The 16,604-nt window shown below is 44.8% G+C and overlaps 1 protein-coding gene across 1 annotated transcript in view; it reads left to right on the forward strand.

The window, feature by feature from the left end:
• TMED10 (transmembrane p24 trafficking protein 10) overlaps positions 1–16,604 on the forward strand; it is a 32,501-nt gene that overhangs the window by 10,634 nt on the left and 5,263 nt on the right. The window contains 2 exon segments of the mRNA XM_056851849.1: positions 8,966–9,086; positions 15,461–15,534. Coding sequence (XP_056707827.1) covers positions 8,966–9,086; positions 15,461–15,534 — 195 coding nt within the window.

The raw sequence follows: 16,604 nt of genomic DNA on the forward strand, positions 1-16,604 counted from the left end.
GCCCCCCCCCATTTTTTTAAAGGAAATGATAATTATTTCACTATTAATATACTTCTTAATTGTATTTCAGTTCAACAATTACTTTGATAAAATACATGTTTTGTTATGTTCAAATGGCTTTAGATGCCTATTAGGTCCATAAATTACCATATAGCATATATTCAACACAAAAAGCAGCAATTTGTTGTTGACAAAGGACAGCTGGACATATAAAGGGCCCGATTACCTTCAATACCTTAGGGCCTCATCAAACCTAAATCCGGCCCTGCTCCTGAAGAGAAAGAGCGATCTGAGGCCAACCTTCAGAATAAGTGGCCAACCCAGATCAAAGAGCGGGCGTTCATTAACGATACAGGAGAACGATTGTGGGGTCGCTTGATGAGTAATAATGCTTAGCATTTATACAACCCTCTTAGTGCTACATGAACATTATTTTGTTGAAATGATTGTAACAGAATTAAAATGGGTCAATGTGAGAGAGGAAGGTTCGCCCAAAGCCACTTAGTGCAGGGGTAGGCAAACTGCGGCTCGAGAGTTGCACGCGGCTCTTTGGCCCCCTCTGGGCTGCAGGATCGCGGCCGCCCACCTGAGAGAAGCCACCTTCCCCGGGCGCGGGGCGGGGGGGCTGGCTTCCTTCGGCGGAGGATCGGGGCTGCACGTCATGGCGGAGAGCCTGGCATCCCTTCCCTGCCCCGGCCGTGCTCTGGCACACACAGAAGTCCCGCAAAAGTTCTCCGCCTTTCTGCCAGCCCAGAGCCGCCGCCACGCCTGGGGGGGGCAGATCTTTGCAACGTGCTGGCCCGAGCACCGGGGAGAAGGAGGGAGGCCCCGATCCAGCACACACACACCCTCCCCCGCCTTCCTCACCTGCAAGCTCCAGTGCGTCCCCCTCGTGGCCTGCCCTTCCCTTCCGACGCTGGAGAACACCAGCGAGAGGGGAGGGGGGGAGGACACCCCTCCGCCTTCCTCCTCCTCTTCTTCCTCCTCCTCCACCTCGGAGGCCGAGGCACTGAGGAGGGGCTGACAGGCGGACATTAGGCCAGCCGGGGAGGGAAGGAAGGAAAGAGCCCTGGCGGCGAGAAGAAGGAGGAGGCCGAGAGGCGAGCGCGGGAGGCCGAGGTGGCCGGGATGCGCCAGGGCCGCCACCGAGAAGTCAGTGGGGGTCGGGGAGATGCAAGGCCATTGTTCACATTAAGTGTTTGTCAGTCATTGTCATGATTTAATGTTATGGATACCTTACTTACAATTTAATTTTTATCAATAAATAAGATCATTATTAAGTATGATATCAAGTTTTATTCAGTGTACCTATAGTTTAATTAAGACTTAAAACTTTAATTAATGTTTATTAAGTTAATAAACAGTGTACCTACCCATATAGTTCTTCACACAATGCGTGGTTAAATGGTGGGACTCCCTGCCCCAGGAGGTGGTGATGGCTGCCAACTTGGAGGGCTTTAAGAGGGGAGTGGACCTGTTCATGGAGGAGAGGGCTATCCATGGCTACTAATCAAAATGGATACTAGTCATGATGCATGCCTATTCTCTCCAGGATCAGAGGAGCAGGCCTATTATATCAGGTGCTATGGAATGCAGGCAGGACAATGATGCTGCACTGGTCTTGCTGGTGGGCTTCCTGGAGGCACCTGGTTGGCCACTGTGGGAACAGACTGCTGGACTTGAAGGGCCTTGGTCTGATCCCGCACGGCCTTTCTTATGTTCTCATGTGTTTACTGCGTCTGTAAATCTAGAGAAAAGTTTGCTCACATTGTTCACATTAAGTGTTTGTCAGTCATTGTCATGATTTAATTTTATGGATACCTTACTTACTTTTTTCCATCCTCAGAAGCCATGTCTACCCACTGGCTTTCTTGGCGGTAGACCTGGACTCCGAGGAGGGGGAAAAAGTCCCCCTTCAGAGGCCAGGTCTACCAATTGGCTTCTATGGGCCTCCGGAGGCCAGGTCTACTGCCAAGAAAGCCAATGGGTAGACCTGGCCTCCCAGTGGGACTCAGCCGGAGGCCAGGTCTACCAATAGGCTTTTATGGCGGTAGAACAGGCCTCCAGACGAGGACTCCGGATGGGGAGGGGGAAATGGCAGGGACTTACAGTTTAATTTTTATCAATAAATAAGATCACTATTAAGTATGATATCAAGTTTTATTCAGTGTACCTATAGTTTAATTAAGACTTAAAACTTTAATTAAAGTTTACTAAGTTAATAAACAGTGTACCTACCTATATAGTTTAAGTTTAAAAAATTTGGCTCTCAAAAGAAATCTCAATCGTTGTACTGTAGATATTTGGCTCTTTTGACTAATGAGTTCGCTGGCCCCTGACTTAGTGCATTCAGAGGCAAGATGTGCCGCAGGAACGTTCTGCCCTTGTACAAATCTATGGTGAGACCACACTTGGAATACTGTGTACAGTTCTGGTCACCACAACTAAAAAAGGATATTGCAGAGCTTGAGAAGGTGCAGAAAAAGCAACCAAAATATTCAGGGGGGTAGAGCAACTGCCCTATGAGGAGCTCTGAGCTTGGCTTTGGTCGGGGAGGCCAGGGTATAAATTTGATCAAATAAATAAAATAATAAATAAGACACTTAGGGCTGTTTAGCTTGGAAAGAAGGCAGTTAAGGGGAGATATGATAGAGGTCTATCAAATTATGCATGGTATGGAGAGAGGACAGAGAGAAGCTTTTTTCCCTCTCATAATACTAGTATGCAGGGTCATCTGCTGAAGCTGGAGGATGAGAGATTCAAAACATAAAAGGAAGCATTTCTTCACACAACGCATAGTTAAATTGTGGAACTCCCTGCCCCAGGATGTGGTGATGGCTCCCTACTTGGAAGGCTTTAAGAGGGGAGTGGACATGTTCATAGAGGATAGGGCAATCCGTGGCTACTAGTCAAAATGAATACTAGTCATGATGCATACCTGTTCTCTCAAGGATCAGAGGAGCATGCCTATTATATTAGGTGCTTTGGAACACAGGCAGGATGCTGCTGCAGTCGTTTGTGGGTTTCCTAGAGGCCCATCTGGGTGGGCAGCTCTAGTGATAATGCAATATCTTGCACTCTTCATGTGACATGGAGGTAATGCTACAAAGACACTGCCATCAACTTTATGAAAATCTGGAACAGGGACCTATGCCGTTGTATATAAGGATGAAACATCTTGCTGCAAAGAACCAGAGGTGGCATTGTTGAAAATAGTACCTCCATTTTGAGCCCTCATCCCACCAGTAACATCGATTTAAATTTATCCTATGTCATATTGACAATATGTTGCATGATAGAAGCCAATAATATGGGGTGGAAGGCCAGTCCTGGGTGCATGTTGGCGGAGGGGGAGACTAAAATCAGGCTGCTATTTTTAACAGATTTCTGTGTTCTTTGTGATGTATAACTTTGCCATTTTAATTGCTTTAGGCAGCTTACAACAAAAAAGAAACAATAAAATGTGATAATAATAATTACAAGTAAAAGGCCAAAGTAATTATCCAGGTAAAAAGTGCAAAATACTGACTCAGCTGTCCACTCAAGTGTACCTCATTTTAAGATGGCAGCTACTTCCTGCAAATTGGAAAAAAGGAACTCTGGAACTCAGCCAAAGGTTTGCTGGATAATGAGGCCTTGTATAACCATTCTAGTCAAATAATGGCATTTTCACACTCCCTTTGAAAGACCATTCCAAAAGATGGGTGACATGACCAGCAGCTCTGAGCATTTTATGAAGGCCAGCTATACCTCCCTAAATTGCTGAGCTGTCCTAAAATGATGAATGATTATATATGTATATATGGAGAAGAGGCTCTTCAGCTAGTGATTGGGGCAAGGATTTTGCAACCATTAGAACTTGCCGGATAATACAGTGTGCTCTCTCTCTCTCTCTCTCTCTCTCTCTCTCTCTCTCTCTCTGTCTTTTTATTTTTTTTTGACAGTGGCTATGATAAGGTTGGAAGCTTTAACTAGAGTTGTAATATTAAATATACTTACTTGGGGATTAGGCCCATTACACTGGTTGGTTTGCTCCCAAGCAAGCTTGCATAGGATTAGGCAGGAAGTCTCGCTCAATGCAGTGTGGCTTAGTTTCAAATAAGCATACTTGGGATTGATCAGAAAGAGTCCTATGAATCAGGAGCATGTATGAAGCCAGTCTTTAGATAGGTATTAATTGTGGTATGGTTAAATGCTGGGGATGCGGTATTGGTAGGCAGCAGAATGTGATAAGATTGCATTATGTAAGTACCGTACCACAGTATGGAAGGACACAACTTGAGGGTTAAAGTGACTAGTGTGGGTCAGTGTGAAAGGACAATGTGGCAGTGTAGTGGTTCAAACGTAAGACACTTTTCTTGCCTGTGATTCTCTTCTTTCTGGTAGTTTAGCTGAGAGCAGAGTAGATACCGGTAGGTACACTGGAAGGACTAGGACTATTGTGTCAATACTGGGCTTTGTAGAAAACACAATATGCTTATGTAATATTTTTTCACTAATTGTTGTAGCCCTTCTCAGTGGGCTGTGTACTTTACAACGCTTTCATCCTTTCAATAATTCTGTAAGGAAGGTTAATTTGGTGCTCCTGAGGAGCTTCTCAGCTAAAAAGATAATTCCAGTCTGTAGCAGCAAAATAAAGCAAGAGTACAGTAGCACCTTAAAGACTAACAACATTTATTCTACCATAAGCTTCTGTGAGCCAGAGCTTACTTCATCGGTTCATGAAGTACTCATAGAGAATCAAATGGGAAATGGTTGAACTAGTGTTCATCAAGAAGTTCAGACTACCTCCCTGCCAGGCCTCAACAAGGATGTGGCATTTCTTACTCAGTATAGATTTCTTACTTAGTATCAATCTACGTATATGCTTACAGATGTTAATTAGTTCAGCTATTCTTGAGGTAGGCAGCCCCTGGCATGTGTGGTGACAGTGACACCCCCAGACCATTTTGCTTGGCCCCCGGGGGGACAGATCTGTGTCTAAGCAGCTGAGGCACTGGCACACTTCTGGGCCAGTCAGTGTGGATGGCAGCAGGCATGGCTTATGCCCATCATTGGCTCTCCTGGACCTGCACAACCACTATCCGAGTCTAAGGTGAAATTCCTGAGATGCTGACTGTGCAGCTGGGGCTTGACTTGCTCTGAACATATCTGGCCAAGTACATCCGTCGTCACACACACACCCCATTTTGTGAGCTAGTACACCAGCATCTTTACATATAGACATTTTTCAATACTTGGTCCAAAAGGATTGCCTACCCCAGCTTTACAGGTTTACCTTGCACTAGACCTATTTTATGTGAATCCTCCTCCTTTGTGTATCTGTCAACACTTGGGCGTGGTCATCATTCACTCTGAGTGGATTAGTTACTTGTTTGATTGGGTATTGTTTTAATCTGGTCTTATTTTTTAAATACCTGATATGCACACACCTTTTTGTTGTCTGTAGTTTGGAGTGTAAAAGCATCTGCCTGATGGCTGAACACTTGGTGCATCTCATGAGATGAGTTCTGACTCGTGGAAGCATAAGCTCTAATAAATTCTGCTAGTCTTTAAGGTAGCACTGGACTATGGTTTTATTTTGACGAAATTAAAAAAGAGACCTATTTGAACCATACGATTCTGGGACCAAACCAGACATCCTGCACATTGTTACACCACATGGGTCCCATACATTATCTGAGTTGTCAGAGCTCAGGTCATGATATTGTCGAAGGCTTTCACGGTCAGAGTTCATTGGTTCTTGTAGGTTATCTGGGCTGTGTGACTGTGGTCTTGGTATTTTCTTTCCTGACGTTTCGCCAGCAGCTGTGGCAGGCATCTTCAGAGAAGTAACACAGCTGCTGGTGAAACGTCAGGAAAGAAAATACCAAGACCACGGTCACACACTCAGGTCATGACTTTGTCTGATGTGTGCCATCCCTTCCTGCCGGTTCCTCCCCCCCCCCCCCCACCCATGGCATTTCTTCAATAATTGAAGGAGGGTTTAGATTGGACAAGTGTCAGATCAGCAGCAGGCTTCATGCACACTCTTCTGCTCATGTAGGTTGATTCTAATCTGAAAAGCACAGATGCTTCTCATTCTGGAAGCTTCTAGGGTCTCCAGCAGGTAGCTTGTGCGTTCCCTAGAAAACTCAAGCAAAGGTCACAAAAACATCTGCTCTGGGATTTTTTAAAAAAAAATCTATTTCATAGGGTTTCCCCCCCTCTTTGGTGCTTAGCTGATGGCTTCATTTCTGGTGCTCCTCCTACTCTTATGTTCAGTTTCTAGGACGGAACAAAACTTGGTAACCTGCTGGGAGGGGGAGTAGTTCAGTAATTACACAGAAGCAGCTCTTATTAAACAAAAGGGTGGCAACTCCTATTCCAAACCATGATTTTAAAGCCAGAGAAGCACTGAAAATAAAATATTTTCATGTTTATAAAATGCCTTCAACTGTGCATGTTTTAAAGAAACAGTAGCTTGATGGTGGTGGATTGATTTCCCCACTCAGTTTTTGCTAGGTTAGTGTACTAATCATTCCATACCCTTTTGTCTGTCCTTATTTGGGGCCTTGTGGCTATGTATGTATATGTACACTTTCTCTCATAGGACTTTTAAAAAAACTCCTCCCCAAATCTTAGACAGCAGTACAGATTTGGAGGGGGTTTGTGTGCGTGAGTGAATGGTACTGCACTATGCCTTTATTGTACAGCATTAGTTTGACAGGTTGTTATTCTTTGCAACCTAGGTTTAGCAATAGCCTAAACTTATAGGATAGTTGTAGTACCTTAATGACCTATTTTTATTTATTTGTATTTATTTAGAACATTTATGCCGCCTCTCCAGAAACCCGCAAGAGTTAGCTTAAAAAATCAGAGTAATAAAAACAAAGCAATAAAAGATACTAAGTAAAATCCAGCATTAAAAAAGTCTCAGCCCAGCATGAAAACATAATCATAGGAACAGACCCAGACAGTTTAACACAACAGTTTCCAGGCTAAAGTAGTATTTAAAAATATATATCAATTTTCACATAAGCTTTCTGGATTAGAGCCCACTCTGTCAAATGTACATTTATTTATTTATTTAAAACATTTGTATGCTGCTTTCCACCCAATTTAGGGTCTCTAAGGCAGTGAACAATCAAAACATTAAAACAGCATTTAAAACACACACACACAATTGTATCTGAAGCAGGTCCTCTGAAGATGAACAGTGTCAGGTAGGTTGGTATGGGAGTAGGTAGCCCTTCTAGTATGCTGGCACCAAACCATATAGGGCTTTAATAGTCAATCTTTACACCTTGAATTGGGCCTGGAAGCAAAATGGGAGCCAGTGAAGGTGGAACAAGACTGGAGTGACATAGCACCTACAGCCCACTCCTGCCAACATTCTGGCTGCCACATTCTGTACCTACTATAGCGTTTGGCCACTCTTCTGGCCACTCTGCATCATGCATCTCTAGTTCACAGGCTTATATGTGAAAATGAAAATGTGTGAGTCTTTTTAAGGTTTTTTCATGACTCCTCCTGTTTGTTTCTGCTGCATAAAACTAACACCTGGGAATTTGCAATCTAAATCATTACTATGGCAGTATATCATCTCCACTCAAATGCTGAAAGGTGAAAGCTTAGTCTTGTTTTGAAATTCATGTCCTCCAGATGGCTACACTGGTGCGTTGAGTTCTGTACACCTCAGCTTAGGAACTTATGGCTGGATCTTGACTTTGGTACCTATTTGCAAGTATTTCCAGAGCAACCATTGTGCCTGCTAAGCAGGAATGACATTTCTCAAGGCAGATGATTTTAGGACAACTCACACAAGTGCTTGTCTGTCACAGCTAGGTACCCCGGCTAACCTAGTGATTACAACTAATTTTCAGAGACGAGTGCTGTGTGAATTCTCTTGTCCAGAACAGCATATGTTCCAAGCAGCTACTAGCTAGGATCAAAATTTCCGTTATAATTGTTCTTTGTTAGCATGCCATTTTTGCTGTCTTCACGGTTGCTCATCGCTTTGTTGCTTGCTCTCTGATTGTGACATCTCGGCACTTACAGTTACGCTTTCTGTTCTGGAGGAATGTACCAAATGTGCCAGTTGACTTCATAGCGGAGGTTCTTTAATGGCTGTCGTCCCACTTGCTCCCAGTCACATGTGGGCTCTTATTGTTCAGGCCAGCAGTGTGGGGAAAAGAGTTGTACTTGTGGAGGAGGATGTTACTGCGCATAATGCTGGAGACTCGTTGCTCCCCCACAATCGTGTAGGCTGACTCCTGACAATTTTCCCTTCATGTACTTAGTTTCGCGGGCAATGTTCCTAGCTGTCTTATCAGCAATAAGTCATTTGATGCCAAAAGAAAAGAAATCAAGCTGACCTGATCTAAGACCTGCTTCTGGGCATACTTCAGCCGATGTTGGGAAAGAATTTGCTGTGTCTGAATGGTGCCTTCTCTATACAAAAACCACGCTCAGTGATCCTCTAATAAATGAAACCTGTGCTTTTAATATGCTTCCGATGATCCTGTAAAAGCCTGCTTTGTTTGTAAAAGTGCAAACATAGCATCTCCTGGAATAATTGGTTTCAATTACGCAATTGTTGTCTGTTTAGTGTAACTCCTGACTTGCTGTCCTTAGAACCTGCTGTTAATTTTCAGTTAGTTGAATAAATGCTCATTTTGTGACTTGAGTTCTACCCCCACTCCTTACTCTATTCTTCCTTCCCCTTTTTTTAAGAAGGCAGAGGTTCCCTTCTGTTTCAGTGGATGCTTGCATGGGAATGCTGTCAAGTTATGTAAGAGGCAAATGAGGCAGTCATTTTTGACAACCTTAATTGATCGGGAATTTAAAATCGTCATGAGAATCATCTCTTCAGCTATATTTGGGGCGAGGGAAGCACAGAAATGAAATGTCCCCAGTGTTTTAGAATGCCTTATTGTTGTTTTATTAACCAGATTGCTTCTCCCATTCTTCTTTGCTGTTGCAGATTACTGACTCGGCTGGGCACACGCTCTATGCCAAGGAGGATGCTACTAAGGGCAAATTTGCTTTCACCACGGAGGACTACGACATGTTCGAGGCCTGCTTTGAGAGCAAGCTTCCCGTGGGTGAGTGTAAAAAGGCCCAGATCTAGATGCTTCTGGCCTGCCTTCTTTCCCTTCTCTCTTCATAGAGTACACTTTAAGAGAGTCACATTTGGCTCTGCACCAAGGGTGTTTGCTTTTGCCAAGTGCTTTGGCATCTTTTGGACTGTGAGAGAGCATTTAATCCCAGGAGATTAATTTCCTAATGTTACTGGTGAAAGCCAGTTGCTGCATTCCTTCCCAGAAGTGCTTGCATTTTGAGCAGTGGTGAAATCGGAATTGGACTGTAATGTAGGGTGAGGCGCAAGGTGAACATGATCTCAGAACAGCACTTGTGGCTGTGACAGAAGCATAAATCTTTGGGTGAAGGCAGCCCCTTGATGTCTTTCACATCAGATGAAGATATGTACTCCTGCTGGAATTTTATTGGAAAGAGTGCCTGGAGTAACAGAAGATCTGCCTGCATACACTCCTGCCTGCATACACTCCTTCCTCCATCTCCCCAGCCAGAAAACAATGGAGGCGAAAAGGGACATTGGCTGTGCCAATTCTGACTTCTTTTGAAGGTGATGCCTTTGTTCCTTTTTGCACATGCCATGCCCAAATGGGATCCCTCCCTCTTTACATCGATTTTTCTGTACGTGAGAAGGGGAAGATCCTGTGTTTGCCCCTTGCCAGTCATTCTTTTGCTGTGTGGGACCTCAGTCTGGAGGTTAGTCTAGAGTCATTCACTCATGTGCTCATGCTCTGGTGGGCCAAAGCGGGTGTTGCTGTTCCAGCACTAGTGCACTGTCCACTCCTTGAAGGCGGAACATGATCTCTTAATTGTTTGCTAGCGCACATGGCTATAACAGCCAAAGGCCCCTTGCATTGGTGCATTCTGCCTTGACAGAAAGGAGGAAGTGTGCAATATGTTGGTGGTGTACCAAACCTTGGGGACAATTGCCTAACAAATCCTATAGCTGACATTTCCTGTGGAAGTGACGCATTTGCCCTTCTTCCTGCTGAATATTTCGGCTGAAGTTCAGGGTAAATATCCAATACATCTCCTGATGTTTTAACTGCTGCTTCTGATTGCTGACAGGCAGCCTTTGCTCCTTGCTGAGGCTTTGCCCCAAAATAGCCTTTTTGCTGTGTCTCACCTCGAACTCCTATGCCATGTGGTTCCTATATTGTGATCCCACAAAGTAACTGGGTGGGATCATAGTGACACTGAATTCCTTAAGCATTGTACAGTAAACTACATTGGTGTGAAATCCATTATGGCCCTTTGGAGGAGAGTAAGCCCCCTGACTGAGATGGCATGCTTTATGGGGCAGAACCTGGATTTAACATGAATGCTTATTTGAGTGTGCTTTGCCATTTGAATGGGGTGTCACTGAATTGCCCATGCCCCAATTGTGCATTTGTATTTCATACACTAGTAATTTCTGTATCACTGTAGTGCCACGTAATAGAGCTTGTATAAGTAAGAATTCCATTCAATTATGTAACAGTTCTTTTTGCCATCTGGATTGCCATGGACGGTTAGCTAAGAGAATTAGGTATGGTTCAGAGCCTGTGTTGATTAGCTTCCGAGTTATTTCTCCCTAAATATAGGCATTCCTGCAACTGATAGAAGTTCCTGATATCACAAATCCTCATAAATTCTTCTTTTCTGGCCATAATTGCTTGTTTGTGGGGCCTGTTATCACTTGATTGCTGCTTGCCAAATTTATCCATGCTGTCTCCATAGAGGCGATCAAGTTGAGTTGAGCGCCCATTGCCTCAAAGCTGTGCAAGCAATCTGCACTGTAGTTTGTACTTAGTGCCATTTACACCGGCTTTTTCTCCCCCACACCTCCTATGCTGTAGAGCTTTGACATTGAGCATGAGCTGTGCATATAGCACATTATGTGGTTAGCAACATGATTTCTGTACTTGAAAGTTTTGTTTCTAGAAGGCTTTAAACCCAGCAAGTAGTAAATGTGTATGATGGTGTTGCCATAAATTCAGATTGATCATGTCGAATATATTAGGTGCTGTGGAACATGGGCAGGATGGTGCTGCTGCAGTTGTCTGGGCTTCCTAGAGGCACCTGGTTGGCCACTGTGTGAACAGACTGCTGGACTTGATGGGCCTTGGTCTGATCCAGCATGGCTTTTCTTATGTTCTTATGTCTGTGGAGCTGACCTTCTAAAAAGAAGGTTCATGAGGAATGTCATGTTCTGAGGAAATCAACTCAAAGTTAACCCCAGGCAGCTTACTCAATCACCTCTTTGTGGTTCTGTGAAGTTTTTGACCTGCTGCTGAGATGATGCTGTGGCAGCAGTAATTGTACGGTTGTGTCTGCCTTGGGGAGGCAGATCCATGACAACAGACATTTGGGCCAGGTGGGACCAGAGTAACTGGGATTTCTCAAGCACTTAGCCACAAAAATGGGGAAGAGGAAGTGAAAGGCACTGTACTTTGCTCAGAGCACTGTGCAAAGAGAAAAGTCAGCATGCAAGACGTAAGGAGCTCCTCTTAATGAGTTTACAGCTAGCAGAGTGTGCTTCTTGTACGTCATTTGGGGCTTGGAACCCAAGATGGTGCATTATCAGTTCTCTGCTTATAGGTGTCCTAACTTCTTGCAAGTCTGTACAGAAGATCCAAGAAGGAAGATGGCATATGTCAGATATTTTTGTTGGGTTATCTGTTAATTGGGTATCTTAATTCCAGTTTTGCATCATTTAGGCTGTAATTCCATTTAAAGTTAAATATCTAATGCCTAAAATTTCATTCTTAATAGCAACCTCATCTTCAGAGTCAAACAGAAAGCCTTTCTCCCTGTTTGGGCTTGCCTGAAGTTGTATTAATCTCTTTCTTTTAAAGGGTTGTCCCACTGGACTGATAATTTCAAATTGCTTTGTACTGTTTTCAACAAACCTTGGTCTCAGTTATATGTGTGTTTTGCTAATAAGGGCCAAGAACCTTTTACCACCAGATAGTTTAAACTAGTAAATGTGATCTTTATTTGTGAGTTTCAGTCCTCCAAAATCTGGGAATAGATTTTGCTGGATTCCAGGATCAAATTGGAGTTAAGGGGAAGCAAATTCACAACTAAAGCAGCAAGAACCTCAGATTGCCTCATCAGTCTGTACGCACTGGCCCTGCTTTTACATCACCCATTGCTCTTGAATTGGCTGAAGGGCAGGGTTTGTGCAAGAAGGTTGTGCAAACTAGTTTTCATATGAATCCTGTGTTCGAATTGTAGGGCAGCTTATTTTGCAGTGATGGCAGAACTTATTCAGGCAAGAGAGAAAGGCTATGTTCAGATGTCACAGCAGGCTCTAATTAACCTGAGATAGGGCAGGAGCAGAGGCTCACATGAGCACCCACCACCAATCATGCAAAGCATGATTAAGAATTTTTTTGTTTGAAACAAGCTTTGATTCCATGAGGCCCATGAAAGCAGGAATCCAGCTTGAAAGCAGGAATCCAGTTTATTTACTCCACCCGGTCTGGATTAGCATGGTTTACAGTCCTGGCAGTGGGGAGGGGGTGTAGTTACAAACCAGGCATCCTTAACTGTTCTCTGTGTGAGAATAGAAAGGAGGCAAATGGTGCCAACAAGCCATGTTTAAGCACAGCTTAGTTGGAGCTTGTTGTGACACCTGACTGCAGCCACCGTGGTGTGTAAATGTTTCTCTTTTGAAGGGACAAGGACCACTTGTGTGTTATACTGTGAAGTTTCCTGCCAAGCGTATCTTGCTTGTTTATCCATGTTTTAATTGATTTTTTTTTTGCTGAGCCAGTCACACATTCGAAAGTTTCCTAAGCGATGGTGTAGATTTCTGAGGCTTCTTGCTATTTTATCTTTTAAAATCTGTTGTCCAGTCATTGCCTGCTATTTTTGCCATGTGTTTGGCACAGTATAGCTTAAGTGCAGTTCTTTGTATCTGTTTCCTCCATCTCAGCCTGAGAACACAAAGCTTTACTAAACTTTTGGCCGTTTAAATTGTAAGTATATTATTTGTCAGTAAACTGGAAATGTCCACATGTTGTGTGGCTACCGCCTGCATAGCTGTAGTGGCCATTTAAAGCTAGCATAGAAACTGATGGCTGTCGTTGGGTTGTTCAACAAGCATGAAATCTTAATCTTGGATGATGTTGGAGTAACACCATGGGAAGTGCTCCCTCCCCCATTTCCACTAAACACTAGTATTTCTTTTCCCTCCCTCAAAACTGAATCTACTGTGCTGTGCTGCCACCTTCCTGTGAAATAAATCCTTCTTGGTATGGGGAAGGAGAGGAGTTGCTGAGTATGATATGAGACACAAGCATGGACCTAATTTATGTGGGTAGAGAGGGGACCGAGAACCAGTGTGGGGTAGTGGTTAAGAGCGGCGGACTCTAATCTGAAGAGCCGAGTTCAATTCCTCAGTCCTCCACATGAAGCCTGCTGGGTGACCTTGGGCCAATCACAGTTCTCTCAGAACTCAGCCCATGTGGAGGCAGGCAGTGGCAAACCATCTCCAGACATCTCTTGAAAACCCTGCAGGGTCACCATAAGTCAGCTGTGACTAGACTGTACTTTCCACCACAGAGGTGGGACCTGGTCAGTTTACATTAGGCTCAGTGTGATTTGCTTCTGCATAGGAGCAGGCTATAATTGAGACTTCTGAAAAGTTGCTCTCACTTTCTGTTTGCTGTCTTTTAATTTAGACTTTCTTACCTGACTGGTGGAGAGTCACAGTCACAATTACCGTCAAGCGAAAGAGCCACATCTGCTTCCATCCCTGGCATAAGGCCTGAACCTCAGAGAGGTTTGCAGCTTACCTGTTGCTTTGGAACTGCCTGCCAACCACAAGTCCCACCAGGCAAAGTCTTGCCTACTTTCCTGGAACAAGGAGGAGGTGCCACTCTGGGGAACAGAAGAGGCTGAGCCGCTGAGCATCACTGCCCTAGAACATATTTTCAGTGGCAGGATTAAGCCTTGAAGAACCACAGCCAAGCTAACATATCTTAGAATGGAGAGCCTGGGAATAAACCGAGTCCAAGGAACATTTGTTTAATTTGTTAGGGCAGCTCCTTCAAATACAAAGAAAGGGGTGAGTGGAAGGTCATATCAAATGATAAAGCCTTTGGGGCATACAAGAGCTGGTAAACAGGAGGAAAGATAAGCCCACAATACAAAACCAGTACAGGTATCAGCTCAGTTGTTCAGGCATGAGCACTGAAAACTCATTTCAGGCTGAACTGAGGTGTGTGTGCCTTCACGTCATAGCTGACTTATGATGACCCCATAAGGTTTTCAAAGTAAGAGACATTCAGAGGTGGTTTGCCTTTGCCTGCCTCCACGTGGGCTGAGAGAGTTCTGAGAGATTTGTGACTGGCCCAAGGCCACCCAGCAGGCTTCATGTGGAGGAGTGGGGAATTGAACCCAGTTCTCCAGGTTAGAGTCCGCCACTCTTAACCACTACATCACTCTGGCTCTCTGAACTGAGGTAGTTCAATGAATTAATTTTCTTAAAGGACCAGGCTCCTGCTCAAAATAAGCTTCTAACAGGAGACTCTTTTCATTCATTAATTCATTCATTCAAAACATTTTTATGCCATCTTTCTACCCAGTCAGGAACATGAAAATATTTCACCAATTAAAAACAACATTTAAACTTATAAAATAATTCAATAAAAACATGTAGATATACAACAAACTGTTGATCTGCCTTGGTATCCTGGAGGCAATTTTTATACTCACTGTAGGTGACCAGAGCACTAGGCTCTAGTGGTAATTCGCAAGCCATTGGTGGAGAAGGAAAATGTGGTGTGGGGGGAGGAGGACAAATATTAAAGGAGAGGGTTCAGGCAGTAAATACAGCAGTGACACAATGTTTCCGTTCCTAGATCCTATCCCACTGTATATCCTATATATAGGTCTTGGTAGATTGTCCCCAAATGCCAGTGTTGTCTGCTGGCTGACATCTAACATAATAACTCATTCATGGCTAATTATTTCATCTCTTCAATCCAGTCCTTCTCTCTGGATTTCTGTTTGTATTTCCATTTGAATTGAATTAATCTTTGAGCTTCCTCCAGCTGCTCTGAATCCAAACGGTTTTCATGCTTCCTTATTGCTGGGGGAGGGAGGGAGGGCACTGGGAAATCACAGCGCCTTGTGTCCTGCACACTTCACATGCTTAGTTGCAGCTTGTTCTTACTACTTTTGGGAGCTCTTCCTTCAGCCAGTCCTGTCTGCAGATTTCCCCCCCCCACACCCTGTGATTTTTGGGCACAGCTGGGCTGCCTCTCCAGCCATCCAGGGTCTTGTATGGAGAGGAGAACTACAAATCCTTCCCTAATGCGGTGGGGGGCGGGTGGGAATTTCCTGGCAGGCTGAGCTCTGCATACAATGAATCCTTTCATTGCACTTCCAGGAACCGGGCGGATGCCAGACCAGCTCGTGACCTTGAACATGAAGCACGGAGTGGAAGCAAAAAACTATGAGGAGGTACATCCCTGCTTGCTGCATGTGATCTTTTCCCGGCACTCACATGATACTGTATGTGGGCCTGGGGCTCACAGTGAGAATCTGCTCTCTCAGCCATTATGATAGCCTGCCTACACCCCGATTTAGATCTCATCTGGCGAAGCTTTAAAAAGTTGCTGCTCCATTTGGGGGCGGGGCATGCTCAAAGACGTATGTTTCAGCAGGAAGCAGATTTATATAGAAAATAATTACTTATTCCATTCCACAATCAGAAAGCTTAAATGGAAAGTAGGATAGTAATGTAGTCTCAACATGCACCTAGCTGGGTTGGGTGTTTTTTTTTGGGGGGGGGGGTTGCCGTCAAGTCACAGCTGACATATGGCGACCCCTTAGGGTTTTCAAGGCAAGAGACATTCAGAGGTGGTTTGCCATTGCCTGCCTCCATGTCACGCCCCTGGTATTCCTTGGAGGTCTCCCATCCAAATACTTGCCAGGGCCCACCCAGGGCGAGGGAGCAGGCAGTGGTGGCTTCTTGCTGTGTCAGCTGAACAAGCAGGTGAGTGAGTGGTCGCAACGAGCAGCAGCCACTGCCTCCCTTGCCATCTGGTTTATGGTGGGGATTGTGCCCAGCGGCATCCTTGCCACCATCCCCAAGGAAGGCCAGCCGAGATGGCTGCTGCTTACCTCTGTTGCCTGCCTGCCTGGTCAAGGAGGCAAGCAGTGATGCCAGCAAAGAGCGACTGCCTCGGTCTGCTTGCATGGTTATGCTCCTTGCCCTCAGCCTCTTGAACAGGTGGCTAGATCTTGGCTGCCCCTACTCACTGGTCCATGAGAGTGGATGAGTGAGTGGCAACAGCATTGTTCCCCTCCCCCAAGTCCTTCCTGCGGCAACAGGGAAGATGGAAGTGGAGCGGTGCAAAGGCGGGGGGGGGATCCAGTTCTCATTACTGTAGAAATGGCAGGCAGCTATGACTGCTAAAGCTCCATAGCAATGGTGGGTTTGAATCGGCATTGTTCAGCCCTCCCAGGGTGACAAAGCCTCGGCATCTACTCGACAGGGCCAGTTCCCCACAGTTGGCCATTTCCAGGAT

Source organism: Euleptes europaea, chromosome 6 (assembly GCF_029931775.1).
Source record: "Euleptes europaea isolate rEulEur1 chromosome 6, rEulEur1.hap1, whole genome shotgun sequence".
Taxonomy (NCBI): Eukaryota; Metazoa; Chordata; class Lepidosauria; order Squamata; family Sphaerodactylidae; genus Euleptes; species Euleptes europaea.